This window comes from Leishmania major, chromosome 23 (assembly GCF_000002725.2).
Source record: "Leishmania major strain Friedlin complete genome, chromosome 23".
Taxonomy (NCBI): Eukaryota; Euglenozoa; class Kinetoplastea; order Trypanosomatida; family Trypanosomatidae; genus Leishmania; species Leishmania major.
In genome coordinates this window covers 722,057-748,198 of record NC_007264.2, presented here as the reverse complement: position 1 = coordinate 748,198, position 26,142 = coordinate 722,057, and the positions used below count along the sequence as shown (strand labels likewise).

The 26,142-nt window shown below is 60.6% G+C and overlaps 9 protein-coding genes across 9 annotated transcripts; all 9 read right to left on the bottom strand.

Moving 5' to 3' along the window:
• Positions 1-1,743: 1,743 nt before the first annotated feature.
• LMJF_23_1520 (putative protoheme IX farnesyltransferase) lies at positions 1,744-3,045 on the bottom strand (the record flags this gene model as incomplete). Its single annotated transcript, XM_001683460.1, has 1 exon — positions 1,744-3,045. One exon carries the CDS (start codon positions 3,043-3,045, stop codon positions 1,744-1,746), a length of 1,302 nt encoding a protein of 433 aa, XP_001683512.1.
• A 1,373-nt stretch (positions 3,046-4,418) lies between these two features.
• LMJF_23_1510 (putative vacuolar proton translocating ATPase subunit A) lies at positions 4,419-6,746 on the bottom strand (the record flags this gene model as incomplete). The annotated part of the gene is made up of 1 exon (XM_001683459.1): positions 4,419-6,746. The coding sequence occupies one exon, from the start codon at positions 6,744-6,746 to the stop codon at positions 4,419-4,421; it is 2,328 nt and encodes a 775-aa protein (XP_001683511.1).
• Positions 6,747-7,705: 959 nt separating this feature from the next.
• LMJF_23_1500 (conserved hypothetical protein) lies at positions 7,706-9,112 on the bottom strand (the record flags this gene model as incomplete). Its single annotated transcript, XM_001683458.1, has 1 exon — positions 7,706-9,112. The coding sequence occupies one exon, from the start codon at positions 9,110-9,112 to the stop codon at positions 7,706-7,708; it is 1,407 nt and encodes a 468-aa protein (XP_001683510.1).
• A 2,740-nt stretch (positions 9,113-11,852) lies between these two features.
• LMJF_23_1490 (hypothetical protein) lies at positions 11,853-12,770 on the bottom strand (the record flags this gene model as incomplete). Its single annotated transcript, XM_001683457.1, has 1 exon — positions 11,853-12,770. The coding sequence occupies one exon, from the start codon at positions 12,768-12,770 to the stop codon at positions 11,853-11,855; it is 918 nt and encodes a 305-aa protein (XP_001683509.1).
• Positions 12,771-14,245: 1,475 nt separating this feature from the next.
• On the bottom strand, positions 14,246-14,983 carry LMJF_23_1480 (putative alanine racemase; the record flags this gene model as incomplete). The annotated part of the gene is made up of 1 exon (XM_001683456.1): positions 14,246-14,983. The coding sequence occupies one exon, from the start codon at positions 14,981-14,983 to the stop codon at positions 14,246-14,248; it is 738 nt and encodes a 245-aa protein (XP_001683508.1).
• A 724-nt stretch (positions 14,984-15,707) lies between these two features.
• LMJF_23_1470 (conserved hypothetical protein) lies at positions 15,708-16,370 on the bottom strand (the record flags this gene model as incomplete). Its single annotated transcript, XM_001683455.1, has 1 exon — positions 15,708-16,370. The coding sequence occupies one exon, from the start codon at positions 16,368-16,370 to the stop codon at positions 15,708-15,710; it is 663 nt and encodes a 220-aa protein (XP_001683507.1).
• Positions 16,371-17,418: 1,048 nt separating this feature from the next.
• Positions 17,419-18,990, bottom strand: LMJF_23_1460 (conserved hypothetical protein; the record flags this gene model as incomplete). Its single annotated transcript, XM_001683454.1, has 1 exon — positions 17,419-18,990. The coding sequence occupies one exon, from the start codon at positions 18,988-18,990 to the stop codon at positions 17,419-17,421; it is 1,572 nt and encodes a 523-aa protein (XP_001683506.1).
• A 4,215-nt stretch (positions 18,991-23,205) lies between these two features.
• On the bottom strand, positions 23,206-24,678 carry LMJF_23_1450 (conserved hypothetical protein; the record flags this gene model as incomplete). The annotated part of the gene is made up of 1 exon (XM_001683453.1): positions 23,206-24,678. One exon carries the CDS (start codon positions 24,676-24,678, stop codon positions 23,206-23,208), a length of 1,473 nt encoding a protein of 490 aa, XP_001683505.1.
• Positions 24,679-25,348: 670 nt separating this feature from the next.
• LMJF_23_1445 (conserved hypothetical protein) lies at positions 25,349-25,858 on the bottom strand (the record flags this gene model as incomplete). Its single annotated transcript, XM_001683452.1, has 1 exon — positions 25,349-25,858. The coding sequence occupies one exon, from the start codon at positions 25,856-25,858 to the stop codon at positions 25,349-25,351; it is 510 nt and encodes a 169-aa protein (XP_001683504.1).
• Positions 25,859-26,142: the final 284 nt, after the last annotated feature.

Here is a 26,142-nt window from a genome sequence, read left to right as displayed (position 1 = left end):
GGTGCCTCCCCTCCGCTCCGCTTACACAGTCACGCACATGCGCGTGCTTAAATCACAGAGATGATGACCGGTAAAGGTGAACGAACAGGAGAGATAACGGAGAAACAACGAGGCACGTGGGTGGGTTTGCAACGAACGGGCAGACTCGGTGAGTGGGAAGCAGGAAGGAGAGGCAGACGTGCACACAGCAGTGCTCAGCAGTCCACCCCTCCCCCTTCCACTCCCCTCCGCTTCCCCAGCGTGCCGTCAGTGCCTTCCCGCCTAGTGCCGCCTTTCATAAAGGGAGAAAAATTATTTGTGAGAAACGCTCGACTCTCATGCAGCGAGTTCGCACAGCTCCGCACTCTTCCGTGTCACCTTTCGCTGCAGAGAAGGCGAGAAAAGAGTGGAGAAGCAACGCACACGTCCACGCTCCCTCCACAACTCGCTCCCACCGCCCTCTGACGGCACCGTACCAGAGGCGCCCCTTCCACACATGCGTGCACAGAGTGAATAAGCGAGAGGGACGCAGCTTGGAAACGGTGGGCAGGGTGTGCAGTCCTGGGGAGCTTCCGCATCACGACCCTTGCCGGTACTCTCGCTCGTTTTGTTCTCCGGTTCTGCCTGCCTTTCTACAAGGTCAGCGAGTGCGTAGCGTGCGAAGGTGTGAGTATGTGTATCCGCAGCAAGCGGCAACGGCAAACCAATACAAACAGTGGCTTAGATATTTTCCATAATACGTAATCATACTCATCCGACGACGCAACGAGCGCGACGCGCACGCGCACGAGTCCTACGCCGTAAACGAGAGCACACCTGTGCCCTTATCCATTTGTGCCGTGTCTACATCAAAGGCTGCAGGGAAAGTCGAGAAATGAGACAAAGCAAACCCCCCGCAGCATGACCGCTGCGCACGTGTAAGCGGATGCACGTGTCCGTCACACGCCGAGTGGAGCAGCGAGGAAGCGAGCAAAGGACTGAGAAAGGCAAACGAAATTGCGGTGGCGTCCGCAATGCCCTCATCCTCGAGAACGTGAGAGCCACCTAGCGGGCGTGGGGAAGGGAGCGGGATGTGTAGTCCATCCGAGCCCATCCGCACAAACGAGAGAGGGGGAGAGAACAGAGCGCGACACACAGACGGAAAGAAGAGCAAATCACCTTAAGAGGAGTAAGTTAGATAATGTTGCTATGTGATGCTACGACGGTGCTGTAACGAACGGAAAAGGGACAAGCAACATCTCTCGCTGCCTGTCTGCTACTGTGATCAATGGCACACCGGGGGGGGGGGGGGGGGCAAAGCCGAGCAGATGCCACGCCGCAAGGCTTCTATTCCACCATCACCGCCATCCCTTCGCTGTAGTTCGTGTAAAGACGCGGTAGGAGCAACGCTGCCATTTCCTAGCTCAGTCGACTGCAGTGATCGCCAACGCGTCCTCAAGGATTGGGTAGGGTGCATATGGAAGGAGAGCGACGGCGTTGGCGTGCGTGACGGCATAGTGGCGAACCAAAGTCGTCATTCTTTCTGACGTGTGTGTGGGGGCGTTGTTTGCGTGCTACGGATGATTTCCTAGAAACATGCGCAGGCCGGACCAGAGCGGTATCGAAGCCGGTGCTCGCCCCTGCCCGCACGGTTGCCGATATGCGCATGGGTGGCAATGCGAGGGGCAGAAGGGGTGCGTGCGTGCGCCCGTGTTCACTTGCAAGAGATCCTTTCGAGGGTGCGCGAGGCGCAACGAAGCCTGCGCATTCGTTTGCGAAGACGAGCTACGTCTCGGCGGTGGACACTACCGCCGACGACGGTGTGGACGCCTTCGTTGCCTCCGCAGCCACATAATCTATGGCGCGCTGCGCGAGATGCATCGGCTGAATGTGGTTTAGCATGATCGCCGCGAGGACCACGCTGAGGTACACATAAGAGAAAACGAAGCAGCCGCGGCAGTGGCGCACCGGCTCGTTGTGAAAGAGGAGAGACTTGTAGATCATGAGCGCGTTGGCAGCGGCCGTCACCGAGTAATACCACATCCCCTCCACCTCCATGCCGGCGAGCGTCGGGCAGACGAGAGTGAGGAAGGCCATCAAAACAGAGAGGGCAACAGCGTAGAAGGACGCGCGCCAGGGATTGTAGAAGGCTAGCATCTTGTAGCCGGCCGCCTCGTAGTCGCGCCGACAGTGGAAGGCGAGCCCATTGAAGTGCGGAATTTGCCACACAAACAGGAACGTCGCCAGCAGCCACACCGGTGGCGTGATGATACCGGCGACGGCGACGCCTCCCATAAGCGGGGGCACGCCTCCTACGATAGAGCCGAACCACGTGTTGAGGGCGGAGACGCGCTTCAGCGGCGTGTAAATGCAGACGTACAAGAACCAGTTGAAGACACCCAAGGCCGCCGCCGGTGGGCTGACGCAGTACAGCAGCCCAGTGCCGAGGGTCAGCTCCATGCTGGAGATCGCTGTAGCTGCCTGGGGTGAGAGGAACTTCATCGGGAGAGGTCGACGGCAGGTGCGCTTCATTAGCTTATCATACGGTGCCTCGATGATCTGGTTCGCCGTGTTGGCAGAGCAGGACTGCAGCATCGTGCCAGCGGTGACGGCAGCCGCGACTAAGGGAACGGTGCCACCGGCAATCACGTATCCCGCCAACGCCGTGGCAGCCACGTAAGCGGAGAGCTGCGACTTGCCCATCTGCGACACCATTATCGACATGGTCGGCGGCCGGCGATCGCACAGCCTCGCCTCCACGGGGCAGCCCATGTGCGGCGTTGTGCCCACCACAGGGCAGTGCTCCATGGCCCCTTGCGCCATGACCGTGGGAGATCCCTCCTTGGTCCGATGGTACGGGCACGCCTTGAAGGTGCCCGACTGCAACCTGCGCTGCGTCAGCCTGAAGAGCTGCGCGTGCCGAGCTGCCGTGATGTGCAGCATTGTCTTTCCCACTTGTTTGATGGTGCGGCAGGATTCTGGCTCACGGAAGCGACACACACGAGCGGCGGAAAGTGAGGAAAGAGCACGCCGCAAGACGGTGGTGGATTCGTATGAGATGCTCCACCAGAAGAAATCTGTGAGCATGCAACGGCGATGAAGCGGCCACGTGCATGCACTCAAACACACGCACAAACACTTGCACAGACGCAGGGACACTGACGGAAGGAGGAGAAAACGATGGTGGCACGACACGAAAGGGAAAGAGTGGGAGTGTGAACAGGGAACACGCGTCCAGACACCTGTGCGAGTGCGCAAGCATGTGTGCGGATAAGAGGACCAACGTGTCAACCGCACCCGGCAGCCGCGGCGTTTGGGACACGAAGGAGAAGCGACTACAATAGACGGGGAGGTAGAGCAGCAGGTAACGTGGCGTGCGGCGAATATACGTGCCGTCCACACACACACACACGAACCTCCCTCCATGCGCAGCCCCAAAGACGCCGTTCCGTGGAAGCCGCTGGTACCACGACCAAAGCGAGCACCTCTGCTTCATGGCACCCTCCTTCACCTGAGTGGATGTAGTATACCGGAGAAGTGCTTCACACTCTTCTGCTGCTTCCTGAGTGTGCGCCTCGACACAACAGCGAGCGTCGCAGAGCTTTGGGTGGCGAAGGGGTGGAGGAAGGGGCACGCGCAGGCCTCAAAAGCATCCAGCGGTGCTTTGTGCCCTTCCCCCGACCAGTCTTCGTCGCGACTGTCCATGCCGTCGTACCTGTGGCGGGCTCACGGTAGTGCGCCATCCGGCCCGTTTGCCTGCTTCCTCTGCTTTCGCTTTCGCAGCTCTTGCGCCTTAGAGAGAACACAGCGAGTCAACGCGAAAGCAAACTCACGCCACACATCCACTCGCCCACGACAAGACACACACACACGTACAGACACAGAAACACACAGAGAGAGAGCGCAACCCAAAGCAGCACGTCACAGCGAAGGCACGGATGCAAACACACGCACGCAGCGATAGACGTCAGAAAGAGACCCCGAAAGAGAAAACAGAAAAGACGCCAAGTTCCGAGACGTTTACGGCGCGCCCCGCCCACAAGAGGAAGAGATAACGGCACATGAGCGCCGCCGCCCGCTAGTTGTGCACAAGGCCAACCACACAGAGCCACAGAAGCACACGGGCTGGCCGCAGCAAGGGATACGAGAGCCAAACGGTTCACCAGCACGTGGTGCACCGCGATGCCGCAAGAGCGGGCTGGGGTGGCCAGGGTGGATACAGAGAGAGAGAGAGAGAGAGAAATGGCGAAGGGACCCGCCGCTTGTGCCGTCGTGAGCACACGGATGCGAGTGAACGAAAAAATTCAGCACCGCGATGGTCCGGCAAGCCTCGTCACTCGCTCCATTTATGTGCCGCACACTGAAGTCGCTGAAGAGGTGGGTACAAGCGAGCCAGCTTTGCGCTCCACCCCATCCGCACTTTCTGCACGGCCGCCGGGTCCTGGTGTCGGTGATGGTGCTTAGCGCAGCTTGCTCAGCGTCTCCGCGAGGTCGAAGGGCTCGAACGCGTAGCCATCAGCGGCGTAGAACTTGTTGTTGAATTCCACCCAGTGAAGACGCAGCGCGTGCAGGAAGGCGGACAGGGACTCCATGCCGAGCAGCACACCGATCGTCGCTGTCATCCACATGGCGAAGCCAAAGAAGATGCAGATGCCGGTGCCGCTATCGTAGTCGACCGTGAGGAGGAAAGCGAAACTCCAGAACACCTCCGACAGCTGCGAATGGGCGAGAGACAGGGCCCAAAGACGTAGGTACGAGGCGGTGTTCGACACGCAGCCGAGCACGTACTCGATCGTGTGAATGATCTGGTGGATGATGATCTCGCTCAACTGGAAGTCGTCCTCCCCCTCCTCCTCGCCGTCTGCAGGCGGGTGGGCAGCCCGTTCTTGCATTTTTTGGTCATGCTCTTTCTTCTCCACATACGGGATGACGCACAGCATGCATGGAACGCAGGCCAAGGACACCAGCAGAAGCATCACCTGCAGGGCAGCCTGGCCAGAGAAGAGCGGAAGGGTGATGGTTCCTGGTGCCAGGAAGAAGTTCGTCATCGTCTCCAGCAGCGACGGGGCATCGTGCGTGTTCTCCCAGGTGGTCAGCCACTTCACAATGATGAGGACACACATGTATCCAAAGGTGCACGACAGAAACACCACCTCTGGGACGAAGCGGAACCACACCTTGACGCTGTCGTTGAAGTAGATGTAGTTCGTCAGAGAAATGAGCACGCCAGCCATCATCTGCGCCACACCAATAATGACGGAGCACTTCATCTTGATGGAGTTGTAGAATTCCAGCTTGTTCTCCGTCTCCGACCAAGCGGAGTCGATGCCGAAAATGACCGACGATTCCGGCTTGACGCTGGGGCGGCCTGTGGGGAAGGACGGGTACACGATCCCGTCTGGGCCCTCCGGTGGCAGCTGCGGCCAGCGGTAGCCCGAGGCGAAGATTTCAATCGAGAAGCCGAACATATCGTTGTACAGGAGCCCCATGTACACAGCGAAGAAGCCCATCAGCAACAGCAGGTAGCGGCCGCCGAAGATCATGGCGAAGATCTCGTTCAAAGGCTGCCCCTCAAAGCTCTTCTCCTTGAAGACTAGGAAGGCGGCAAAGAGGGTGAGGATGATTCCGTGGCCGACGTCGCCGTACATGACACCGAAGAGATAAGGGAAGGTGATGATCGTGAATACGCCGGGGTTCGCCTCCTTGTAGCGGGCCATACCGTAGCTGTCCACGATGCTTTGAAAGGAACCCGTAATCTTGTTTGTCTTGAAGTACGACGGCGGCGTCTCCTTCGTGTTCAGCTCCTCAATGATCGTCGCCACCTGCGCCCCGCTCAGGTACTCAGCCTCGGCGATCGCCGTGCGGATGTCCTCGCACGAGCGCACCGGCGCCCACCCCCGCGCGATCGCGGTCGACCCCGAAAACTTCAGCATGTTCATGGTCGAGAAGACCGCCTTTTCCGTCACCACAGCGCGGCGCCACTCGTAGCAGACAGCCGCAATGCCGAGCAGCACCTGCCGCTGGCGGTAGGCTGACTGATTGAGGGTCTGGGTGATCGTGTCTACCTGCTGCTGCAGCGAGGCGTGCATACGGGTCAGCTGCTGCTCCGAGTCGGCGTAGTTGTATACGGTCGCCGCGTTCGCCTCGGCGATCTTGATAAGCCTCTCGTGCAGCCGCGGGGCCGAAAAGTACACGGCAAACACGCTCTTGTACACGGGCTCGTTCGCGTTTATGTTGTAGAAGGGCTTATCGATATTGTCTGTGCGCATGATAGAGTTGCCGCGTGTGGCGCGGTACACCAGGCGCTCGAAGAGTGGAATGCGCTCCTTCGGGATGACGCCGGTCACCATCAGCACCCCATCGCCAGTCGCCCCGCCAAAGTCACGCGAGAGAATCTCGAGGTGCTCCTTGGACCGGTTGCGCTCCTCGATGAGGGCCTGGTACTGCTCATTGAGCTCGACCACCTCAGAGTACACCTCGTCGATTTTGTGCTCGAGCGACGACATCGTCTCCCCCTCCGCGTCGCCGTCCACGATGGTGGCCACGCCGGCCTTTTCGCTTTCCTCTTGCAGAAACCGCAGCTTGCGCTCCATGTCGTCGCAGCGGCGCACCTCCTGCACGAAGTCGCGCTGGAAGGCGCTCACGTCCTTGTTTAGGTCTTCAAACTGGAACTGGCCGATCTCGCCGAGCTTGAGAACGGCGTCGTGGGCCACCTCGCGCTGCATGTGCAGGGAGAGGACCACCATGTCCTCCGACCTCCACAGCCCACTGCATGCCTCCCGCGGCATGATGGCGAAAGTCGGGAATGAGCACCACACAGTACTACAGAAAAGAAGAAAGCCGCAAAGGAAAGTCACGCGCGCCGTGCAGTGATGTCGCGGTGAGGCGCACAGGTAGTCACTATGAAACTAAAGAGAGATGGGCGAGGAGAACCGTTAGAGGAAAGTGTGCGGCCTGCGGAGGCGGTGGCGGGACGAGAGTAGGAAGAGAAGGGGGGGGGGGCGGGAGGCAGACTGAGGCGAGGTAGAAATATCCTTCTACGATACTAGGATATGCGGGAGCGCTTTGTGAGTAGGCGTGCGCGTATGCCGTGATGATGTGGAGAGAGAGAGAGGTGGAGATATCCACGGAGCATGGAAAATGTGGCCAAGAGAAAGACGACGGGGGTAGCACTCGCAAGGAGAGCAAGAGCGCAAGCAAAAACGGGCCGCGTTGCAGCACAAGCGGCTGAATACGGCGGCTCGGCGACGACGCTTGCTCTCCTTGCGAGTGTTTTGCTGCTATGGGGTGGCCGCTTGCGTCATTGCAAAGCCACCGCGTGCAGAAGCTGCGGCAGCGCATGATATCGCCTGAGAGAGGCGGGGGCATAGCAGTGCTATGTCCGCGACGTCAAGAGGGTCGGTTGCAGCGCCCTTGGTCTTCTCCTACCCCTTTCGGGGAGAGGGGGCCGCTGTTGATGGTGGATTCTGTAGTGCAACTTAGCGAGTAGCAGAGCTGCGTGCGCCTGATAGGCAGCAAACGGTGCATAGCAGAGATGGAGGACGACCGAAGGACGAAAAAAATCGGCCGACGAGCAACTGGAAAAGATGTCGGGCAGCAGGAGCGTGGTCCAGGCGCGAAGAGACGATCACGCAGGACGGAGAGGGGGCGTGACACACAGGCATGCTCAGCGACGCGCACAGGAGCAACAAAACGCGCAACCGTTTACACGCTCCTCCCCACCCACCGCCCTGTGCAATAGGGCGCTCTACGGTGTACTCGCCGCACCGTGCCCTCCACTTGAGAGAAGCGCATCAAGTGAGAAGGAGGCGCAGGCGCAGTGGGACACCAGCTGCTCCCGAAGGCGCTGCATTTCTGTCGTATACGCCTTCTGCTCCCGTAGCCCTTCGCGCGTTGGGAACGCAGGGAGCGGCACGAAGCGCAGCTCAGGGGGCACAATTTCGCGCACCCGCATCGTCCTGTCCGGCATGAAGTATGCCACGAAGTGGTGATGGCGCTGCATTGCATGGCGGTGTGCTTCGATACCGGTCTCCTCACCAGTGAACACGAGCGCGTCTCCCAGGAAGGCGTTGCAGAAGGCGTGCCAGAGCGCCACTGTCGATGCGGTGCATGGCCACGAAGGCGCAGAAGAGGAGGTCAAGGTGGAGGTGGACGCAGCCGATGTGTCCAGGGCCAGCGTCCATGTGTCTCCCATCAGGAACGATTCGTCTATGTTGTCAGCTTCGAGCACTGCGCGTAGATGCAGCGTAGACCAGGGGTCCCGGTCATCCCTCTCTACCACGGATGCCGCATTGGCACGATTATGACGGTGATTCGTCTCTGCAAGACGTTGGTGCATGACACCGCCGGCCATAGGCGCAGCAGCAGACGACGCACGATCTGTCGCCACTACGCTGCCGATGGTGTCGCGCCCGTCGAGGAAAGCCCCGTAATGCGAGATCGTCGCAATGACTGGCACCGCCTGCAAGCCGAGTTGCAGCCCAAGGCGACGTGAAGAGCGCACATCAGGCAGCAGAAACAAGGAAAGAATCTCCTGCATTGCCGCCTGCAGCTGACGCGCGCTACGAGAGCAGCGATATACGCGTACGTTGCTCGCCAGCTCGCCGACAGTCACGCACACCGCCTCCCAGTCCACCAGGATACATCGCAGGCGCTGATGCGGCGAGGCGTCAAGGCAAAGCCCTGACAGACTTTGCGTTGCCTCCGTGTGACTGACGTACGAGGAGCAGAAGAGGATAAGCTGATGACGCTGCTGCGAGCCGCCCAGTGCTCGCTGAACGTGCGGCAGCACAGACTCCATGCGATTGCCGAAAATGGCGGCGCCGCATGCGTTGACGCTATGATCCGGTTGGGCGGCTGCAAGTGCGCGAAGGCCACTTATCACGCCAGCAGCGCCAGAATCGATTGGATGGTCAGTGCTCGTGGCGCAGAACGGTGTCGCGAAAGACTCCACACGAGTATGCGTCACGAGATGGACGGTCGCAGAGAGCGTGGTACCACTCCGTTGGTAGTGCAGGTAGGAGAGAGTCAGCAGTTGGCTGCACTGCGCGTACACAGTCTGCCGCAGCTCCTCATAGCCTTTGCCGTCGCCTGCGACACGACAGTCAAAGAAGATGCAGACGCGCCTATCCGATACTGTCGAGGAAGCTGACATGGATCCAGTGTGTGCGGGTACACAAGCGGTGTACCGGACAAGGTGACCACCGCGCACACGGAGACCGTGGGGGAGGGGGGGGGGGGGGCAGATGCGTGTGCACGCCTGTGGGCAAACATCCGCAGCCGGCTGCTGCGGATGAATGTATGTGCGTCGCCTGCGCAGCACAGCACCGGAAGCAGCAGCGTGGAGGGTCGCCACAGCGACGCTCATCAAGGAGAAGCGAGTGCAGCCAGCACGACAGCCAAACAACAGGGAAGTGGCGGTGGAGTGAAGACGAGAAGGGAGAGGAGTATCAGCAAGCAGTGCATCACATGTGCGACCGCACACGAAAAAAGCGCACGTGTGAGTCGCACCTCCCCCTGCTCACCCCGTCGCACTCCCAAATCGAAGAATAAATACCGCACGGATTGGGGGAGGGGTGCAGCAAAGGAGGGCGGGAACTGTTCCCCACCTGCCCCTGCCCTGCCGCCATCATCATCGCTCCCCTCCCCCCAATACCCATGAGGGGGGGGGGGGGGGCAGCGCATCCCCTCGGGCCCTTTTGCGTTCTTTCTCTCGGTGGGACTTGCCTGAGAGCTTCGGTAGCTCGGGCACGCGCTCTCTTGGCTGCATCGCTCCGTCATCTGTCCTTTCACGCCCCGCCCCTCCTCCTTCTCCCCTGCCTCTCGGGTTTCTTCGAGAGAGACCCCCTACACGAGTCCACCAGCACACGAAGAGGTGCATCCATATATAAGCATAGGTGCAAACGAAAGGAAAGGGCATCCCGCCCGCTGCGCACGCATTGGCTGGCGCGGTGCTGCATCTTCCACAGCTCAGGTTGCAAAATCGGAGGCGAGTTGAGCCTCTAGGGGTGACGGGTGGGAGACACGTGGGCAGGGAGAGGGCGTGCGCTGAAGAAGGAACGCCGGCAAGAGATAAAGAGACACAAGAAAAGCACAGGAGGGCCGAGTACCCACCGGCGGGTGGCGAGGCGGGTGGCGAGGCGGGTGACGGAGCGTGCACACGTGCTCATGTGTGCGCGTGTGGGAAAGGGTTGGGCCACGAAAGCTGAACAGCGACCTCGGCAGACGACAGACGCACACACGCACCCGCATGAGAAAAGAAGGCGGGGCACCCGGGGCGCAGAGAGCGAGAGAGCACAGGGGCACGGAGAAATATACAGAGCGGTCGTTACTGGCAGAAAAGGGTGTCGCTGAGCCTGCTCCCGCGCAGCTCACATGCGAACGCAAGCGTAGATACAGAGAGAAAGACGCACAGCTGGCAGTCGCACAGAGAAGCCGAAAAATTGTGTCGGGGATGTCCCCGTGGAAGTGGCGAGAAAGCGATGAGGAGACGGAGACCGACAAGCAGAGCGGACGACGGGCTACGGGGGGGCAGGCAGATGCTCAGGCCGGTACATCCCTCCACCGCCCCCGACAGGAGGGCGAGAGAAAGAGAGAGAGAGAGACAACGATGCGGGGGTCCCCCTTCAACCGGCCACTCAGCGTGGAGAGGGGGGAGGACGGACAGCTGTGCACACACGTCCGCTCGAATGCCCCCCCGCGGGTGGGCGTGCTCACTCCCCCCTCCTCCTCGGACGTTTGGCGGTTAGCTGCGGCTCTGGGTTCGGTGGCTCTACTCACGAAACGGTAGTGCGCGGCCCCGCCTCCGACGCGCCCCTTCGCAGGCGCCACCCCTTCGCCCTGCCCGCGTGCGCCGGTAGCCGCCCACGAGGCACCGCGACGGCCGCGTTGTCGGCTGACCGCACGCATCCTGCCGTAGCCTGGGGGTGGTGGCTGCGCAGAAGACGCAGCCCGGCTCTGCTATCGCTACATGTGCCCGGTGCGCCAGCGTGGCCTGCATCCGCGCTGTCGTCCTTGGCGCCTGCGCCAAGCCCCCCAGGGTGCCCACGGGTGCGATCTGCACGGAGACGCGGGTGCGCTCGTCGAGGGAGGCCCCCTCGCCATCGGGTCCGCAGACCGTGAGCGTGCGACCGCCCATCCAGACCCGAGCGCGGCGCGTGGCATCGGGGGGTATGCAGCGAAGCAGCGCCGCTACAGCGACCACTCGTCAGGTGTGTACTGCCCCATTCGCTCTTGATGGGGTGCGAGAGGTGTGGACAGTGTGCCCTACATATATATATATATATATATATATGTGTGTGTATGTGCGAGTACTCGCGGCCAGGGTACTTCGGCGTGTGAAGTGTGGGTGGGCTCCACAAGCGATTAGAGGTGGCAGGTTAGGTGTGCCTCGCGGCTGTCAAGGGGACAGAAGTAGAGAGGGAGTTGAGGGAGATCACAAGGCACTACGGATTCCATCGATGCGGCTCTTGAAAGTCACTGCAGCTCATTCTTGGTCTCCATGACTTCTCGTCGTCTCGACGGTCGGGAAGTTCACCGCTCCGGCTCACACGGAAAGGAATAGAGAAGAGAGGAGAGAGAGGAAAGAATAAGGCGCAGCTGCACACGCAAGGTGAGCCACCCAGGACAAACAATGGAGGACAACAAAGAGCGGACGAGAGATGGAGAGCGACAGCTCAGGCGCCGATCTACTCGAGAGACGCGTGACACTGCGACACAAACAAAAAGGTACACACCGCATCAGCTCGGCAATAACATCATCGCCATGATGGGCAGCGAACGACATGAAATATTGTGCCAGCCACTCCAATGCAGCAACGGCAAAGTCCACACCAGCAGGCCAGTCGCGAACAGCCCAGACGATGGTCTGCAGAGCATGCTGGAAACGGCATGCATCAAATGAGGTCCGCTTGGCCACCGGCATGAAGCTTCTTGTCGACACGGTCCTTCTGGCGCACCTGCCACTTGCGGTAGATGTCGGACCGCACGAGTGAGTCACGGATCTCCTCCTCGTTGCAGTTACCCTGGAGAGAAAGGGAGGTGAGGCCCGGGCAGTGCGCGAAAATGGCCGCGCTGACGCGGCGGAGCGGCTCCTTTCCCTTTTGCTCATCTAAGCTGATCCGTCTTAGCGACGCCATCGTTGGCGCCTCCTCGTCCGCTGCGAAGCCCAAGCTCACGGTGCCGCCCAGGTGGTTCTGATCAAGGAGGAGCTCTCGCAGCGCCGGGAACGGTTTATCCACGGTGCTGTCAGCGATAACGAAGGTCTTCAGCCGGTTACGCTGGAGTGCGACCACCTCGAGGCTCTTACTCGGGCCAACGCACCGCGCCAGTGAAAGCGGAATGTCGAGCGTCGTCTTGTTGTCGGTGCAGACGAGGCGGCGCAGGCGCGGAAAGCGAGCAGCGAGGAGCGGAGGCAGCATGTGAAGATCGTTGCCGGAAATGTTGAGTGACTCGAGGGGCAGCCGTGTGGTGCCGTGGGCAGCGTTGCTCACGGGAGCCGTCGCGATGCGTGCTCGTGCCTCCTTAGCGTGCGTCTTGGACAACGGTGCCTCACTCCCGAGAGCGCACGCGCAAGTGAGTCCGTTGTGAGAGAGGTCGAGGCTAACCAGCGTGCCCCAGAGAGAAAGGGCGGTGAAGGCATACGGGACGGGGTCGCGGAGAGGGTTGCGGGTGATCGTGATGATGCGGAGAGCGGACAGCTTCTTGAGGGCTTTCGTAACGCTTGACCACGATTTGACCTTCTGCGTGTTGAGCGTCAGAATGCCGGTTGCGGCGGCGCGGTCATAGCGATCTTTCGAAGTAGCGCCACCCATCGTCGTCTAGACGTCTTCGTGTTCTTGCGCGCGTGGGCAAGCCGGGTGTGCAGGTATAGGTGTTCTCAGTCTTACCGCCCAATCAAAGACGACAAAAGTCTGTAGCAACGCACCACTTCAGTCTTGCGCGCGGCACATTCGATGGTGCGGTGGAAAACAAAATCTGTCTCTCTGCGTTGGCGCTTGCGTCGCACACACTGAGAGAGAGAGAAAGAGAAAGGTGCGGCGGATAGAGGCTAAAGAGAATCTGTGCGTGGGGTAGGGGACGAGAGTGGGAAGATGCAACTTTCCTCTGTGGTTGTTGCCTTCCCTCATCGCCACATCAACGGCAGCGCATCCGTCACTTCAAGAGGATCTTCGCCACGCTGCAAAGAAAAACTGTCGTCAGCTGCATCAGCGGAGGCCGTTTTCCGTGCAGACCAGAGACGCGAGAGGCGTGCTCCGTCACACGCGCATCACTCCATTCACCCGGCTCCCATCCAAAACTGATGGCCGCCCTAGAGAGAGAGAGCGGCTCGGCAGACAGCCCTGCCTTCACGTAAAAGGTTTCCCTGCACTGGTGACATTTTCGCTTTCGCATTACGAACACGGTAAGCCCCGACAACGGGGGGACACACCGCAGCGCGTGGCATCACAGGGCCCAGCAGCCCCCCTCCACAACCTATCCCATGCCGAATGCCAGAGCAAACCTCTGGTGGTGACGGGGCCCAGCACCCACGACGCAGGGGAGTCAGAGCGGTGTGTCGCTACGGATGTCGGCGGTCGGGTACTGGATGGTGCGGCGTCGGGACCACCCGCGACAGCGAGCACGTCGGTGCCACCCACATGGCGGGCAGAGTGTCCGCACGACTCGAGCGTGTATCCCCACACACCCGGCCCTCGCACTGCCCACGAGTGGTGGGGGAGGGGGGGAGAGCCTGAGCGCCACTCCGAGGGACGCCACCAGGTGGCGACCGGCATGATGGGTGAGCGGCTGCGAGGGCGACCGCCTCAGCGGGGGGTAGAGGTAGACTCTGAGGCCGCGTGCAGATGGCGGAGCCGGCGCATTGTTGCAACGCGCGTTACTGGCGCTGCCCCGCACCACGCGATGGGGTCTGCGACAGGGTCAGGGTCGCGGTGGAGCAGAGGCGAGCGCATGTTGCGCGGCCGAGGGTGGGCGCGCTGAAAGGGAGAGAAAGAGTGAAACTATATACGCCGTGAAACAGATTGTGGAGGTTGCCGTGGGCAACGCAATAGAGAATGCACAGAAACAGCCGCGCGCACACTCGCCTAAACGCACGCGTATCGGCATCGTCACCGGATCGCCTTACCGACTCTTTCAATGGGTGCCCGCCTGTTGGGCAAAGACCCGACCACACACCTCCCTCCGCTTTCCACGCATCCGCGTGAGGAGGAGAGCGGCGCTTGCGCGCGAGGGCCGCTGCTACTTGTCTGGGGGCGTGTTGACGAATGCATGGATCCTCGCCCTACACCCGTCACTGCTTGTGTGGGTAGTAGCGTTGGCCGAAAATCGAGGTTCCGACGCGCACGGCGGTGGAGCCCATTCGAATGGCGTTCACGTAGTCGCCACTCATGCCCATCGACAGCTCCAGGTCCTCCGGCGCCATCTGCACCGCCTGCGCCACGTCCTCTCGGCACTTCGTGAGGCACTCAAAGTTTTCGGGTCGACTTGTGTAGTCGGGCATGCCGATCGTCATGAGTCCCTTCAGTTGCAGCAGCGGACACTCATCAGCGATGTACTTGGCAAGTGTCACAGTAGCCTCGCCAGGCTCCGTTCCGCTCTTCGTCTCTTCGCCACTGGTGTTTACCTGAATGTACACCTCGAGTGGCCGGCCGCCGCGGTACTTCCTGCACCCCTCGTTCACCTTGCTTGCCAGATTCTCAGAGTCGATGGTCTGAACCACGCGCAGGTTGGGCACCCCCTCCAGCAGCTCCTTCACCTTGTTGCTCTGCAGGTGACCAATGAAGTGCCACACCGTGTCCTCGGGCAGCTCCTTGGCCTTCTCTCCCAGCTCCTGCACGTAATTCTCGCCGAACACGCGCTGGCCCAGGTTGTAAAGGTTTAGAAGACATGCAGGCGACTTGGTCTTGCTCACCGCAATGAGCGTGACGCGACGGTTTCCGCTTTCCTGCGCCACCGTGTCGCACACCGCCTTGTAGTTGAGCGCGAGGGTCTCGGCGGTAGGCTCGCTAGCGATATCGTAGCGGGACATGGCACGGCGCAGGAGCGGGGAGCGGAGGCGACACCGAAACGTGCTTGCGTTTGCGTCTCCCTCTTGGCCGCTGTCGGCAATGGCCGAGTGACGACACGACGAGCGAGACGAGCGGAGGGAAGGAGGGAGGAGACAGAGGGGCCGAAAGCAACGGCGAGAGCAGCAATCCACGTGGCAGAGACAGCATCCAGCTGAGCAGCACCGGGTGAATAAGCGGAATGGACCGAAAGGGGGTGGAGCGTGCACGTGTATGTGTAGGGCAACGTGCGCAGGAACACAGCCGAGTGAGAGCGGCGGAAAAGAGGAGCGGGCGAGAAGGCAGAGAGAGAGAGAGAGAGACAGATGTGGCGAAGGTGACGGTGCGGGAAAGGAAGAGATGGCACCGCACAGAGACAGGCATATCAACGCAGTATCCGAAAATATGTCCTCCATCGCAGTCGCGTCGGAGACCTCTGTGATGATGTCTGCACCATGGCTGATTCGACATCCTCGACGAGGTGCACCATTACGGCCTGAGAAGCAATACCGTGAAAGGCTCTCCTGAGCACACGCGAGCGCTGGCGCGCTGGTTCATTCCTTCTCAGGCTGTCACAGTGGAGACTTTGTGTCACGTACACACAGACAGACACACGTGCCGACTCCTCGAGAAACGGCGAAGATGGCGGACAGGCACACGCGTCACGCTCCAAAAGACTTACTTTGACGAGGTGGTTCTCGGCTCGCGTCAGCCGTCCTTTTCGCCCTCCGCGCGCGTCCTCTTCGCCACCGGCTCCGTGTCACTCTCCGACTCCTCTTCGGTCTCACGGCCGGTGCTTCCGGACGATCCCGTCTGCCCCACCTCTTCATCACTCTCTTCATCGCTGCTATCCTCGCACTCCTCGTCGCTGTCCGTCTCGTCCGAGTCTTCGACCACAACCTCGGTTCCGTCGCGCATACGCGAGTTGAGGGCGACCAGCTTCGGAAATGTCCCGAAAACGGAGGCGAAGTGCGCAGGGGTGTCAACGTCGTTGTCTGCCACGTCCAGCACTTCCAGGCTCGGAAAGCTCTGCGCCAACCGGCGCACCTCCTCCAAGGAGGACACTTGATTGTTGGGCATGAGCAGACGAACTAGCGACGGCACAGCCGGCGGTGGTGAAGTAACAGCAACGGCGTTGTCGCTAACATCCAGAAGGCGGAGTGCTTGAAGCTTGTTGAGGCCAAGGATGTCGAGGCTCACGAGCTTCGGCTTCATGCAGATCAGCAGAAGGTGAGTGAGGTGAGTGTAGGGAGACCACAGCTCTGGAAGCGCCGGCACGCCGCTCAGAGAGAGCTGCGTGACCTCCTCAGCAGGTCGCCCCTCCACCTGTTTCTGAACCCGGAAGGCAGCCGTCTTCTTTAATATCTCCATACTTGCCTGCGTGAGCGTGCGAAGCGCGACGGCGAAGCAGCTGTGCCCGTATGTCTATTGACGTGTATGGGAGAATCTATATAAACAGAAGCCGGAGACAATATGCAACGGTGGCTATACGACCTTGTGAATCTGTCGCGACGTCCGTCGGGAGGAATAAGTGCAGCCACGCGCATGTGCACGTATCCGCACACACACACACACAGCAGTCGGAAAGCGAGAAAAGGGATGGCGGACAGGGCGATGGAGAGAAAGACAGGAGACCATCCAGCAGGCAGGAGGGAGAGGCCGGTGGGGTCTTTTTCCGATGCCTCACAGAAAACGGTGCGAGTAGCACATGCGGCGTCGCTGCCGGTCAACTCAAAGACACTCACACGTGGTGGCAGGCGGAGTGGGTCACTGGCGCAGATGGAGACGAAGTGGAGAAGCCAAGGTGAGCCTTCGAAACGCGCCTGCCTTTGCCATTAAAGGCCACGGCTACGCTTCCTCGGTGGGTTAAGTGCACTGTGTGCCTCTGTCTGCGGCTGCGTGCGAGAGGAGTAGGGGAGAGCCCATCACCCTTGAGCACCCGATAGGGAGGGCAAGAGACGGCGCAGCAGAGGGACGGCGCGTCTGTATGCGTGCGCCTGTGAAGCACATGTAGAGGTGCCCGCACGGAGAGAGAGAGAGAGAGACAAGTCCGGAAGGTGCACGTGGCCATCACTGCACAAGCAGAGAGACACAGGAAACGCGAGAGGCGGGCGCCGCGCATCAGGGGATGCCACCCCAACACAGCACCAAACGCTGCAACGCGGGCCTCACGGAATAGACGGGGATGTGTGGGGAGGCGATGCCGCGCGCACGAGCAGAACGCCGTGAGCGGATGGTAGCAAGTTCGACGCACACACAGGGGGGAGCAAAACACGGAAAGGAAAAAAAAGTGGCGGGAAGTACCAAAAAGGGGGGCAGAGAAGCGGCAGCTGCACCAGCCACGCCAGCTCGGTGTGCACAAGTGTGGCACGCAGGCCGCAGTACGCAACAAGGGGAAGCTCACCCGCAGCACACGTTGCTATGCTGTCGCCACCTTCTCCAGCATCCACTCACGCGAAAGAAGGACCGTGGCTTTGGCGGAGATGGCGTCGGGGGACATGGACTTCCAGTCAACGCCTTCCACCGGCTCCGCAATGCGCACATGACGCAGTTGCTCCAGAAAGACGATGTGCGGCACACCAGACGGCGTGCGAGTCTTCCCAAACTCGTGAAAGACCCGCACCTCACGCATCCAAATTTCATGGTTGTCGACGCGCACAAAGTGGCGGAAGAGAACAAAGAAAGCGGAGCTCATGACGCGGTACTTGACGCTACTCGTCACCATGCCGTGATCGCGCAGGTCGTCCTCCATCATATCGAAATCACCGTAGAAGAGAATCAGAAGGCTTGTGTCTTTCAAGATGTCCCAGTTGATTCCAGGTGCGTCCGCGGCGTCTCTCGGGCGCTCCACGAGGCGCCCTCGATCAGGGACGAGCCCGCAGAAGTTGTTGCGCCACGCCCAGTCCACCTTTGGGTCGTACTTCTCGAAATGGAATGACTCCCAGCCCGCCGAAACTGGGATGCGGAGCTGCGGGTTTACTAGTGTCTTGAACTCCTCCGTCTGGTAGTACTCGGCAGCGCTGCACATGAGCGCCTCGACACTGAAGTGCAGCCAGGGGTGCTCCCGATCAGACTCTGGGCTCACCGAGAGCGTCTTGCCCTGAAAGGCGATCTCCGGCAGCGCCGAGATGCCGAGCGAGTCCTGCAGCTGCTTTGTCTCGTCCTGCGTCATGATGCGGTCGAGGTTTGTGCGAGTGAACTGCCACCCACCCACACATTTAGTGGTGACGTCCGGCTGTTTCACCTCCACCTTAAAGAAAGGAATGCGCGTCACAGCCGTGACGGTTGCCGGTGTCGTTGTGGTGGTGGTCACGGGTGTCGCCTGCGGGACCGCCTCGGCGTCGCCGTGCGGCTGCAACGCCTTCTCGCCACCGGCCAGTGCGGAGTAGCCAGGTAGCCCGAGCGCCGGGTTCACTGCCAGAGCCCTTGCCATGGGGAAATCGAGGTGCTGCGCGAGCACTGCAGCCATGCGCTCAAGGCCCTCCCTGTCCTCCTCCGAAAAATGGCCCAGCTCCGTGCTGTCCACGTCGATCACGGCGACGACGCTTCCGTTCTCAATCAGCACAGGCACGGCAATCTCCGACTTCGACGCCGAGTCGCACGCGATGTGGCCGGGAAACTCGTGCACGCTCTGCACCACCATCGACTCGCCGCTCTCCGCGACAGTGCCGCAGACGCCTTTTCCAACGCGAATCTCCGTGCAGGCGGGACGGCCTTGGAAGGGCCCGAGAGCGAGCAGCCCAGGCGCTTGGAAGAGGTAGAAGCCGAACCAGTTGACCCTGAGCTTCTCCAGCGCCGCTTCGGGGTTGCAGAACCGGTTCAGCTCGTAAAAGCAGAGCGCCGCGGTGTTGCTGAGGCCGATGACCAGGTTAGCCTGCGGAGTGAACCGCTTGCTCATATCATGCACCAATGCCTCCACCTGCTTCACCAGCCAGTCGTACAGCTCCTTCTTGGAGCTGAAGGTCGGCGCAGGGGTCGTTTCAAGCGTCATGATCGGCGTCAAGGAGAGAAGTTAAGGTCGGCGATGTGCCGCCCCGATATGCGTCGGTTTCGAGTGCCGAAGATGAATAGTACTCACGCGATCTGATCGATAAGCACGACAGAGCTGTCTGCTGCTGGACGTATGTCTGGGTCTGGGATGCGCGCGCTAGCTATCCGTCTACGCAGACGGGGTTTGTGGGCGCGCATGCACGAGAGAAGGAGGGCCACGGTGATGCACAGCGGGGACGAGGGAAGAACGACGATAAGAGGCGATTCAGCAAGAGTGGAGTTAAAGGATACGGAGGTGCACGTGAAGAAAAATGAAGAGAGACAGGCACGCAAGACGATGGCATCCTTGGGCTCTTTCGGCCCCCAGCGCGACTCGATAAACGAGTGTCCGTCGCCGTCCCTCCATCGGAACTGACGACGTGGCAGCACGTAGACGCGCCTCTCCCGGTACAGCCACCAGGTGCTCGCCAGCGCCACAAACGACAAGAAAACAGCGGTGGGCGGGTGGCTGGAGAGGGAGCAGGTGTGAAGCGGCACCATTGCGGTCGAGCAGGTTATGCTCGATGAGACCACCGAAATGGTGGCGGCAAGGGCAAACAACGGTAAGAAACGACCTCCAGGATGCCATCGGTAGCGCTGGATGAAGTCTGTGTGGTGGGGCCTGTGCAGAAGCGAACGCGTGCCGGCCAGTCGGCAGCGACGGAGGGTTCTTCCACGGCCAGGTGGGGTGGGCGGATGAGGCGGAGTTCTCCGACGCTGGAGAGCCAGCTGGGGGCACACACGGGGACGCAAAGACGCGCGAAGTCGTAAAAAGGAATGCAAAACAGGAAGACAAGCGCTGCGGCCGCCGCGTCCTACAGAGCGGTGACAGTCGATGGTGAGATCAGGGTGACACGAGAGATTTGCAGCATCAATGAGAAAAGGAGTAGGAAGGTGAATGGGCGTGTGCGGACCGCAGAACGACGAGGGAGAGAGAGAGAGATGGGAGGGGAGGAAAGGGGAGGAGAGGGGGGGGGAAGAAATGCGGGAGCACTGAGTGGGACGCACCGGAAAAAAGGGAGCGACAATGAGGAAGACAACGGGACAACAACAAAACAGAAACCAGAAAACAAACAAAATGAGAGAGGGGGGCGTCGGGTGGGTGGGTGGGTGAAGCAAAGACAGAGGAGAAGGATGACGGCGGTGCTGACGCCGATGACACCCTCTCCCTGGCTGCTGTCGCCACCACCGCTTGCCTCTTACCCTCCATGCCCATAGGCACAACATCCTCTGCCGCTGCAGGTGGACTTCTTTCGCTCGGTCCTTTGCTCTCGGCTCTGCACCGTACCGTGAAGAAGAGACGTCTGCCGCCGGTAGCGTCGGGCACACGAACGCTGAGATGAAGACAGATCCACAAGCAGACACACGTCAGTGACAGCGGAAGCGCTGGTTTGCGGGAAGAGCCCCGGCCCCATCCCACATACGTGTCTCACAACCGGCAGCAGCATCTGCTACAGCCAGCAGCGCCGGATGTGTCTCTCGTAGAGGAGGACCACGGGATGGCAAACAGAAAGCCTGCGCGTGGGCGGGGGAGGGCAGGAAGAGAGCGTAATGCACTCCTCGTTGCTACGCAAGCTCACTGCATCACCCCCCCCCCACACACACACCTGCGCTATAGGCTTCTTCCACGGCTCAAGTGGCGAGGAGAGGGTCGAAAGCGGGAAAGAGGGAAGACAGCGCTGCACAGTGAGGCGCGTCTGCTCTCCCTCTCACGGATTCTCCACGTCAGCAAATCCTCCCACCACCGCCACCATCACAGCCGCTGCGCGTGCAGTCGCTTAGTACCCTCGCTTCGCAGCAATCAGTTCAGCGATGGGGGAGTAGAAACGCGAGTTCCGACACTCCTCCGATATCTTGTCCGCCGGAATCGTGCGCAGGCAGCGGCGCACTGAGGTGGCGTAGTCGGCAGCGGGATAGACGCAGCTTCCTCGCTTTTCGGCGTCTTTGGTGCACGCGTAAAAGCCGATGACGTACTCCCGGCACAGCTCGTTGCTGATCTGGTCTGCGTTCTGCATCATGCATCCCCATAAGTTCCTCGTGGAGGTGGAGCCGGCGCACACGAGAGAGAAGTCATCGCTGCACTGCAACACTGGGCTCATGCGAGGCCCCTCTACGTGGGCGGCTGTGTTGAGCACCACGCCACATAGGAAGCAGAGGAGCAGCACGGCGGGAGCCACTCCTGCCAGAAAGGTGTTCCGCCGCATCGTTGGTACGACCGCGCGAGCCATGATGCAGACCCGTGTGACAACCACGAGAGCCTGCCGAGCGGTGTGTGCGCGTCTGCACGTGTGTACGTGCGCTTGCTCGCGCCTGCGTTGACGTGGGACACGTGCGGGTAGTCGGTTGTCAGAAGGCGGATGCGACTCCTTTCGATTTGCTCGTCGACATGAAAGACCACGCCAGCGGTGGAAGAGAGGCGATGTGTGCACGCGCGTGTTGCCTTCTCGGATGCGTGGGCGTTCTTGCTGTGCAGGCGCGTAAGGGAAGAGGATGTGTGTGTGTGCGTAAGTGTTTAGAGGAGGGCCTCTGCCACTTGCAGTTCCTCTGGAGGGTCCCTCTCCACGTGCATGTGTGCAGTTAGGGGGAGAAAAGAGCGTGCACGTGAAGCAGGACGGGAGTAGGCGATTGGTTGATACACATGTACGCACGCAGCGGGAAAATGAACGCACACAAGAGGAGCAGGCGATGAAAACGCCCAGCAGTGATGTGAGGTGCAAGTCGTGGAGGGACGAAGACCGTTGCGGAGGGTGCCGGATGTCCATACAGGCTGAGAGGCGCGCACCATCACCAGCCCTCCTTCACAATGGCAGATACCTTCCGGGGAAAGAAAACGCAAAAACGGAAGCACGACGCACCATTTCGTGCTGCCTTTTCCGTTGTGTGCCGGAGCTCGTGGAAACACCGTCACTGCTGGGCTGCACCTTCCCGTGGGTGAGGGAGTTGCCTCAGAGGGGGGGGGGGCTCAGCCTGATCGATTTGGAGCACCTTCTGCACACAACGTCCACGTCAGTTCAGCAGCCCGCATCTTGCAACAGCGCACACTCGTGCGCGTACTGCACAGATGCAGAGGGCAAGAGATTGAGCAAAGGCAAGGAAAGAAGTAGTCTACATACTCAGCAACATTGTTGTTGCTGTCAAGCGCGACAAGCCACCGACGCCGCAGGGTGCGCATCACCGTCCGAACCATCACGGACGCTGCTGCTGCGCACCCGCCCCCCACACACACACACACAGACACACGCACAGTCAATCACAGCACAACCACAATACGTAAAACGATGAAAACAAGTCAATAAGACGCGTGCGGGAGTCGAGCCGACCACGTCGTCCTCTTCCACCTCCTCGCTGTCGCCCCGCCGAGTAGCTCAGTGCTATACATCATCGTCTGGCAGCTGCGAGCACGCACGCTCAGCTGTCAAGACGACCGGCACCCATGAAACAAAACAAAAACAGAAAAGAGACCGCCTAAAGTGCAGGCGGCGCGCGACGCAGAGTTCAAACAGAGACGCGTGTGTGTGCACGTGATCAGTGTCCCGGTTGCCTTGCATGGCTACTCTCCACCGTATCACGAAGACAGCGTCCCCTCGTACCACCACCACCGCCACCACTCATCCAGTCCATCACAGATACAAAGACAACAGTATAGCCGGCTGCGGCCTCATATGCGCCGTTGTATCTGGAGTCACTGCCGCGCGCGAGCAAGAGAATCGCGCATCGAGGAGAAACAAAATACAAGCACGACGACACGCAAGAGGAGAAACTAAAATGGGTGGGAAGGAGTGCACGCGTGGTCGAGGATGCTGAGCAAGAAGAGAGGGACGAGCCAAAGTGCGGTGAACGCGAAGGGAACGGGCAGGGTAGGCGCTGAGCAGACTGCTGGGCAGACTCGGCGGAAGAGACGACAGGAGGAATGATGCGACTGCCAAGAAAGCGAGGAAGCCATGCGGGGGGAGGGGAGGGGGGGGGGACAGAAAGCTAGACCTCCCTCACCTCGCAGCAGATCTAATCTCCGCCTTTCGCGCCCCGCACCTTCCCCTCTCACCAGCCTATTGCAGTCGCATTCCTTCACTCACACACTCACTCCTCTGCGTATCCGTCCTCTCGCTGGCACACCAGCACAAGCAAGCACATGGAACACACTCTGCGTGCGCTGCATTGTCGTCGCGCTAACGCGCCTCTAAAAGAGTTGATTTCGATGTTTTTTCTGCAGCAGCGGCACGTCGCGGTAACGCGCCGGCTTTGCAGCTTCTAAGTTCGCCATCTCCCGCGCAATCCGATCCTCGTACTGCTTCTCCAAAGCCTGCTCATCCGTCAGCTCAGTGCGCTTGGCCAGCCGTGCCGCCTCCTTCTCCGCTATGCGCTGCTGAATCTGCCACTCGAGGTACTGCTGCGTTTCCTTCAAGAGAGCCATGCGCCGCTCTCGCTCCGCAGCGTCGATGTCGCGCTCCTTCGACAAGGACTCGAGAAACTTTTCGTCCTCCAACTTGCGCAGCATCGCGTCTTCCTTGGCCTTCTGACGCTTGTCCAGAATCTGCTGTCGGCGTGCGATGAGAATGTTGCGCAGCAGTGTGTCGCGCTTGGCCTGGTCGGCTTCCCACTGCACCTCACGCTTTCGCCACTGCTTCTCGTTCTCTTCCTCCCACAGCTTGTCTAACGCGTGCTTGTCGTCCTTGCACTGAGCCATCTTCTGGAGGTCTAACATGTGCTGCCGCTCCGCCGCCATGCGTCGCTGCTTTTCATCCCGCTGCTTCTGTTGCTCCGCCGCGAGGGAAGCAAGGATAGCTTCCAGCGCCTCCTTGTCTTCCTTCTTTAGCTGCTCGTACTCCTGCTGACGAGCGCGCTTCAGCTCTTCGTTCATTTCCATCATCTCCTGTGCCAATTGGCGGTTCTTCTCTCGCCGCTGCAGGCGTTTACGGGCCTCCTCTGCCTGCTCCTCGTGCAGCAGCCGGTAGAACTCTTCGGTATCGCGACGCGCGATCTCCTTTTCCACCTCCTTTCGCTGCCGGTTGCCCTCCACCTGCGCCGCGAGGTCGTCGATCATGCGCCTTTGGCGGATGTACTGCATCTCCAGGTCGCGCTGATCTCGCTCCGTCGCCACTCGCTGCGCCTCTATGGCCTGCTGAGCGTATATGACATCCTCAGCAGCTTCCTGACGACGACGCTCCGCGGCGGCGTCCATCTGCTCATACCGAGCATCCGCCACCTGCATCACCTTGAGTCGGCTCTCCGCCTGACGCAGGCAGTCAATCTTTGCGCAGAACAGGCGATCGTGGCGGGCGCAGTTGTCCAGCCGCTTCGCCTCCTCACGCCTGGCACGGAGCTCCTGGGCCTTTCGGATGAGCCGCTCGCGGCGCTGTGCGTCGGTCTCTGGGAGGCTTGTCATCATGGAAGTGTGCAGCTCGTTCTCACGCGTGAGCAGCTCTGCTAAGCGACGGCGACGCGCGACGAGGACGTCGTTGTGTTGTGCCTGTATCACGTCCATGTACCGCAGCACGTCCTTCTGCTCGTGTCGCTCGTTGCCGCGCAGCTCCCACTCGACCGTCCGCTTTTGGCGCTCCTGCACCGTCTGCTCCGCGTTGAACTTCTCCATGAAGCTCTCGCGCCGCTGGCGCGCCTCGATGGAGGACATACCAACATGACCGCGAGGCATCGAAGCGGCGGCGAAGAGAATGTCGGGGGAGGGGAAGATGGGTGGGTGCGCAAGAGAAGGACGCTGATTGATAGACAGACACGGGAGCGAGAGCAGACGTAGAGGAAGCGTATCCGATGGGCTGTGCGCGCGATGGGATGGGCACGAATGACCAGCGACAGCAGCAAAGTACAGGAGTTACAGATGAGATCACCCTCAGCGCTTAAGCAATGCGGGCGGAACGTCTGGCGGGGAGAAAGACGGGTGTGGGCAAGTGTGCTCGTGCGGGCAGTGGCGTCTCGTTTCTCGCCGCGTGGTTGGTTCCTCCGTGTGGTGGCCGGGAAGGTGGCGAATGCAGAAGTGAGGGAGCTTCGCAGAGAGGGAGCTCACGCACGCACGCGAGCGGTGTGTAGAAAGATCTGGGGAACCATATTGGAGGCCGGCAGAGAGCGTGGCGTGTGCGAAGAGGCAGAAGCATGAGGAAGGGCGGAAGGTCAGAGCAAGGGTGCCGGGAGAACTGGCGTCACAACATAGGAAGGAGCATGCGCAGTGCAGTCGTGTGGCAAAAGACCATGGAGAGCGAACGATAATGCCGAAACATGTACGCATGCGACACGTGCCGCGGTGGTGCTGGTGCGGAGACGACAACTGCGAAGCAGGTGTGCCATGAGCACCGACGGTGTGCGCACACTTAACAGCTGCTGCGTGATATCACGTAAGAGAGCTTGACGGTGTAGAGAGTAGAGAAACACACACAGGGGGAGGGGGAGGGGGAGGGCAACGCGCGAGCGATAAACGCGGCACCGCCACGGATGGGCAAAAGGCCCAAAGCGCGACGACTAGTGAAGCGAGGGAGGGTGGGAGGGAGCGTCAGATGGACGGAGATGCGCAGCAGTGCACGCGCAGACACGTACCCGCACGCGGGACTCTGCACAGCACAGCGCGTGCGTATGTAGGACGGAACAAGCGCACAACAGCTCGTTCCGTCCGTTGCGTGGAGGGCAGTGGTGGTGCGGAAGCCGATGCGTGCGCGAGTCTCAACAGTGGGGCAATGATCAGCAGCACGGTACGCACTGTCCGTTCCAGAACGGGAGAGAGGTGTAGGCAGCGCAGCACGTGGTGCGACCCCCTCCGTCCACCCACCGGAGGGAAAAGGGAAGACAATACAACATTCACGCCAGCAGCGTGCGCTGCGTTTCATCGAGCGCTGCACCACTGCGTCGGGCGGAGCGGAGAGGAGTATGGGGGCGATGAGGTCGAAAGGCGTGCGCCTGCCTTTCTCTCTTTCGCAGCGTTGCACAGGGCACCTGCGAGAAATGATCCCCACGACACGGAAGGCGTCAAAGCAAGCGGTGCAAGCACGCGTGAGGGGCCACGACACGCACAGGCACGCGTGAGGGGCCACGACACGCACAGGCACGCGTCGGCATCTCCGCTCCGCACGTGGCCGGAGGAGACCGCGCAGGGAAAAGCGTGCACGCAAAC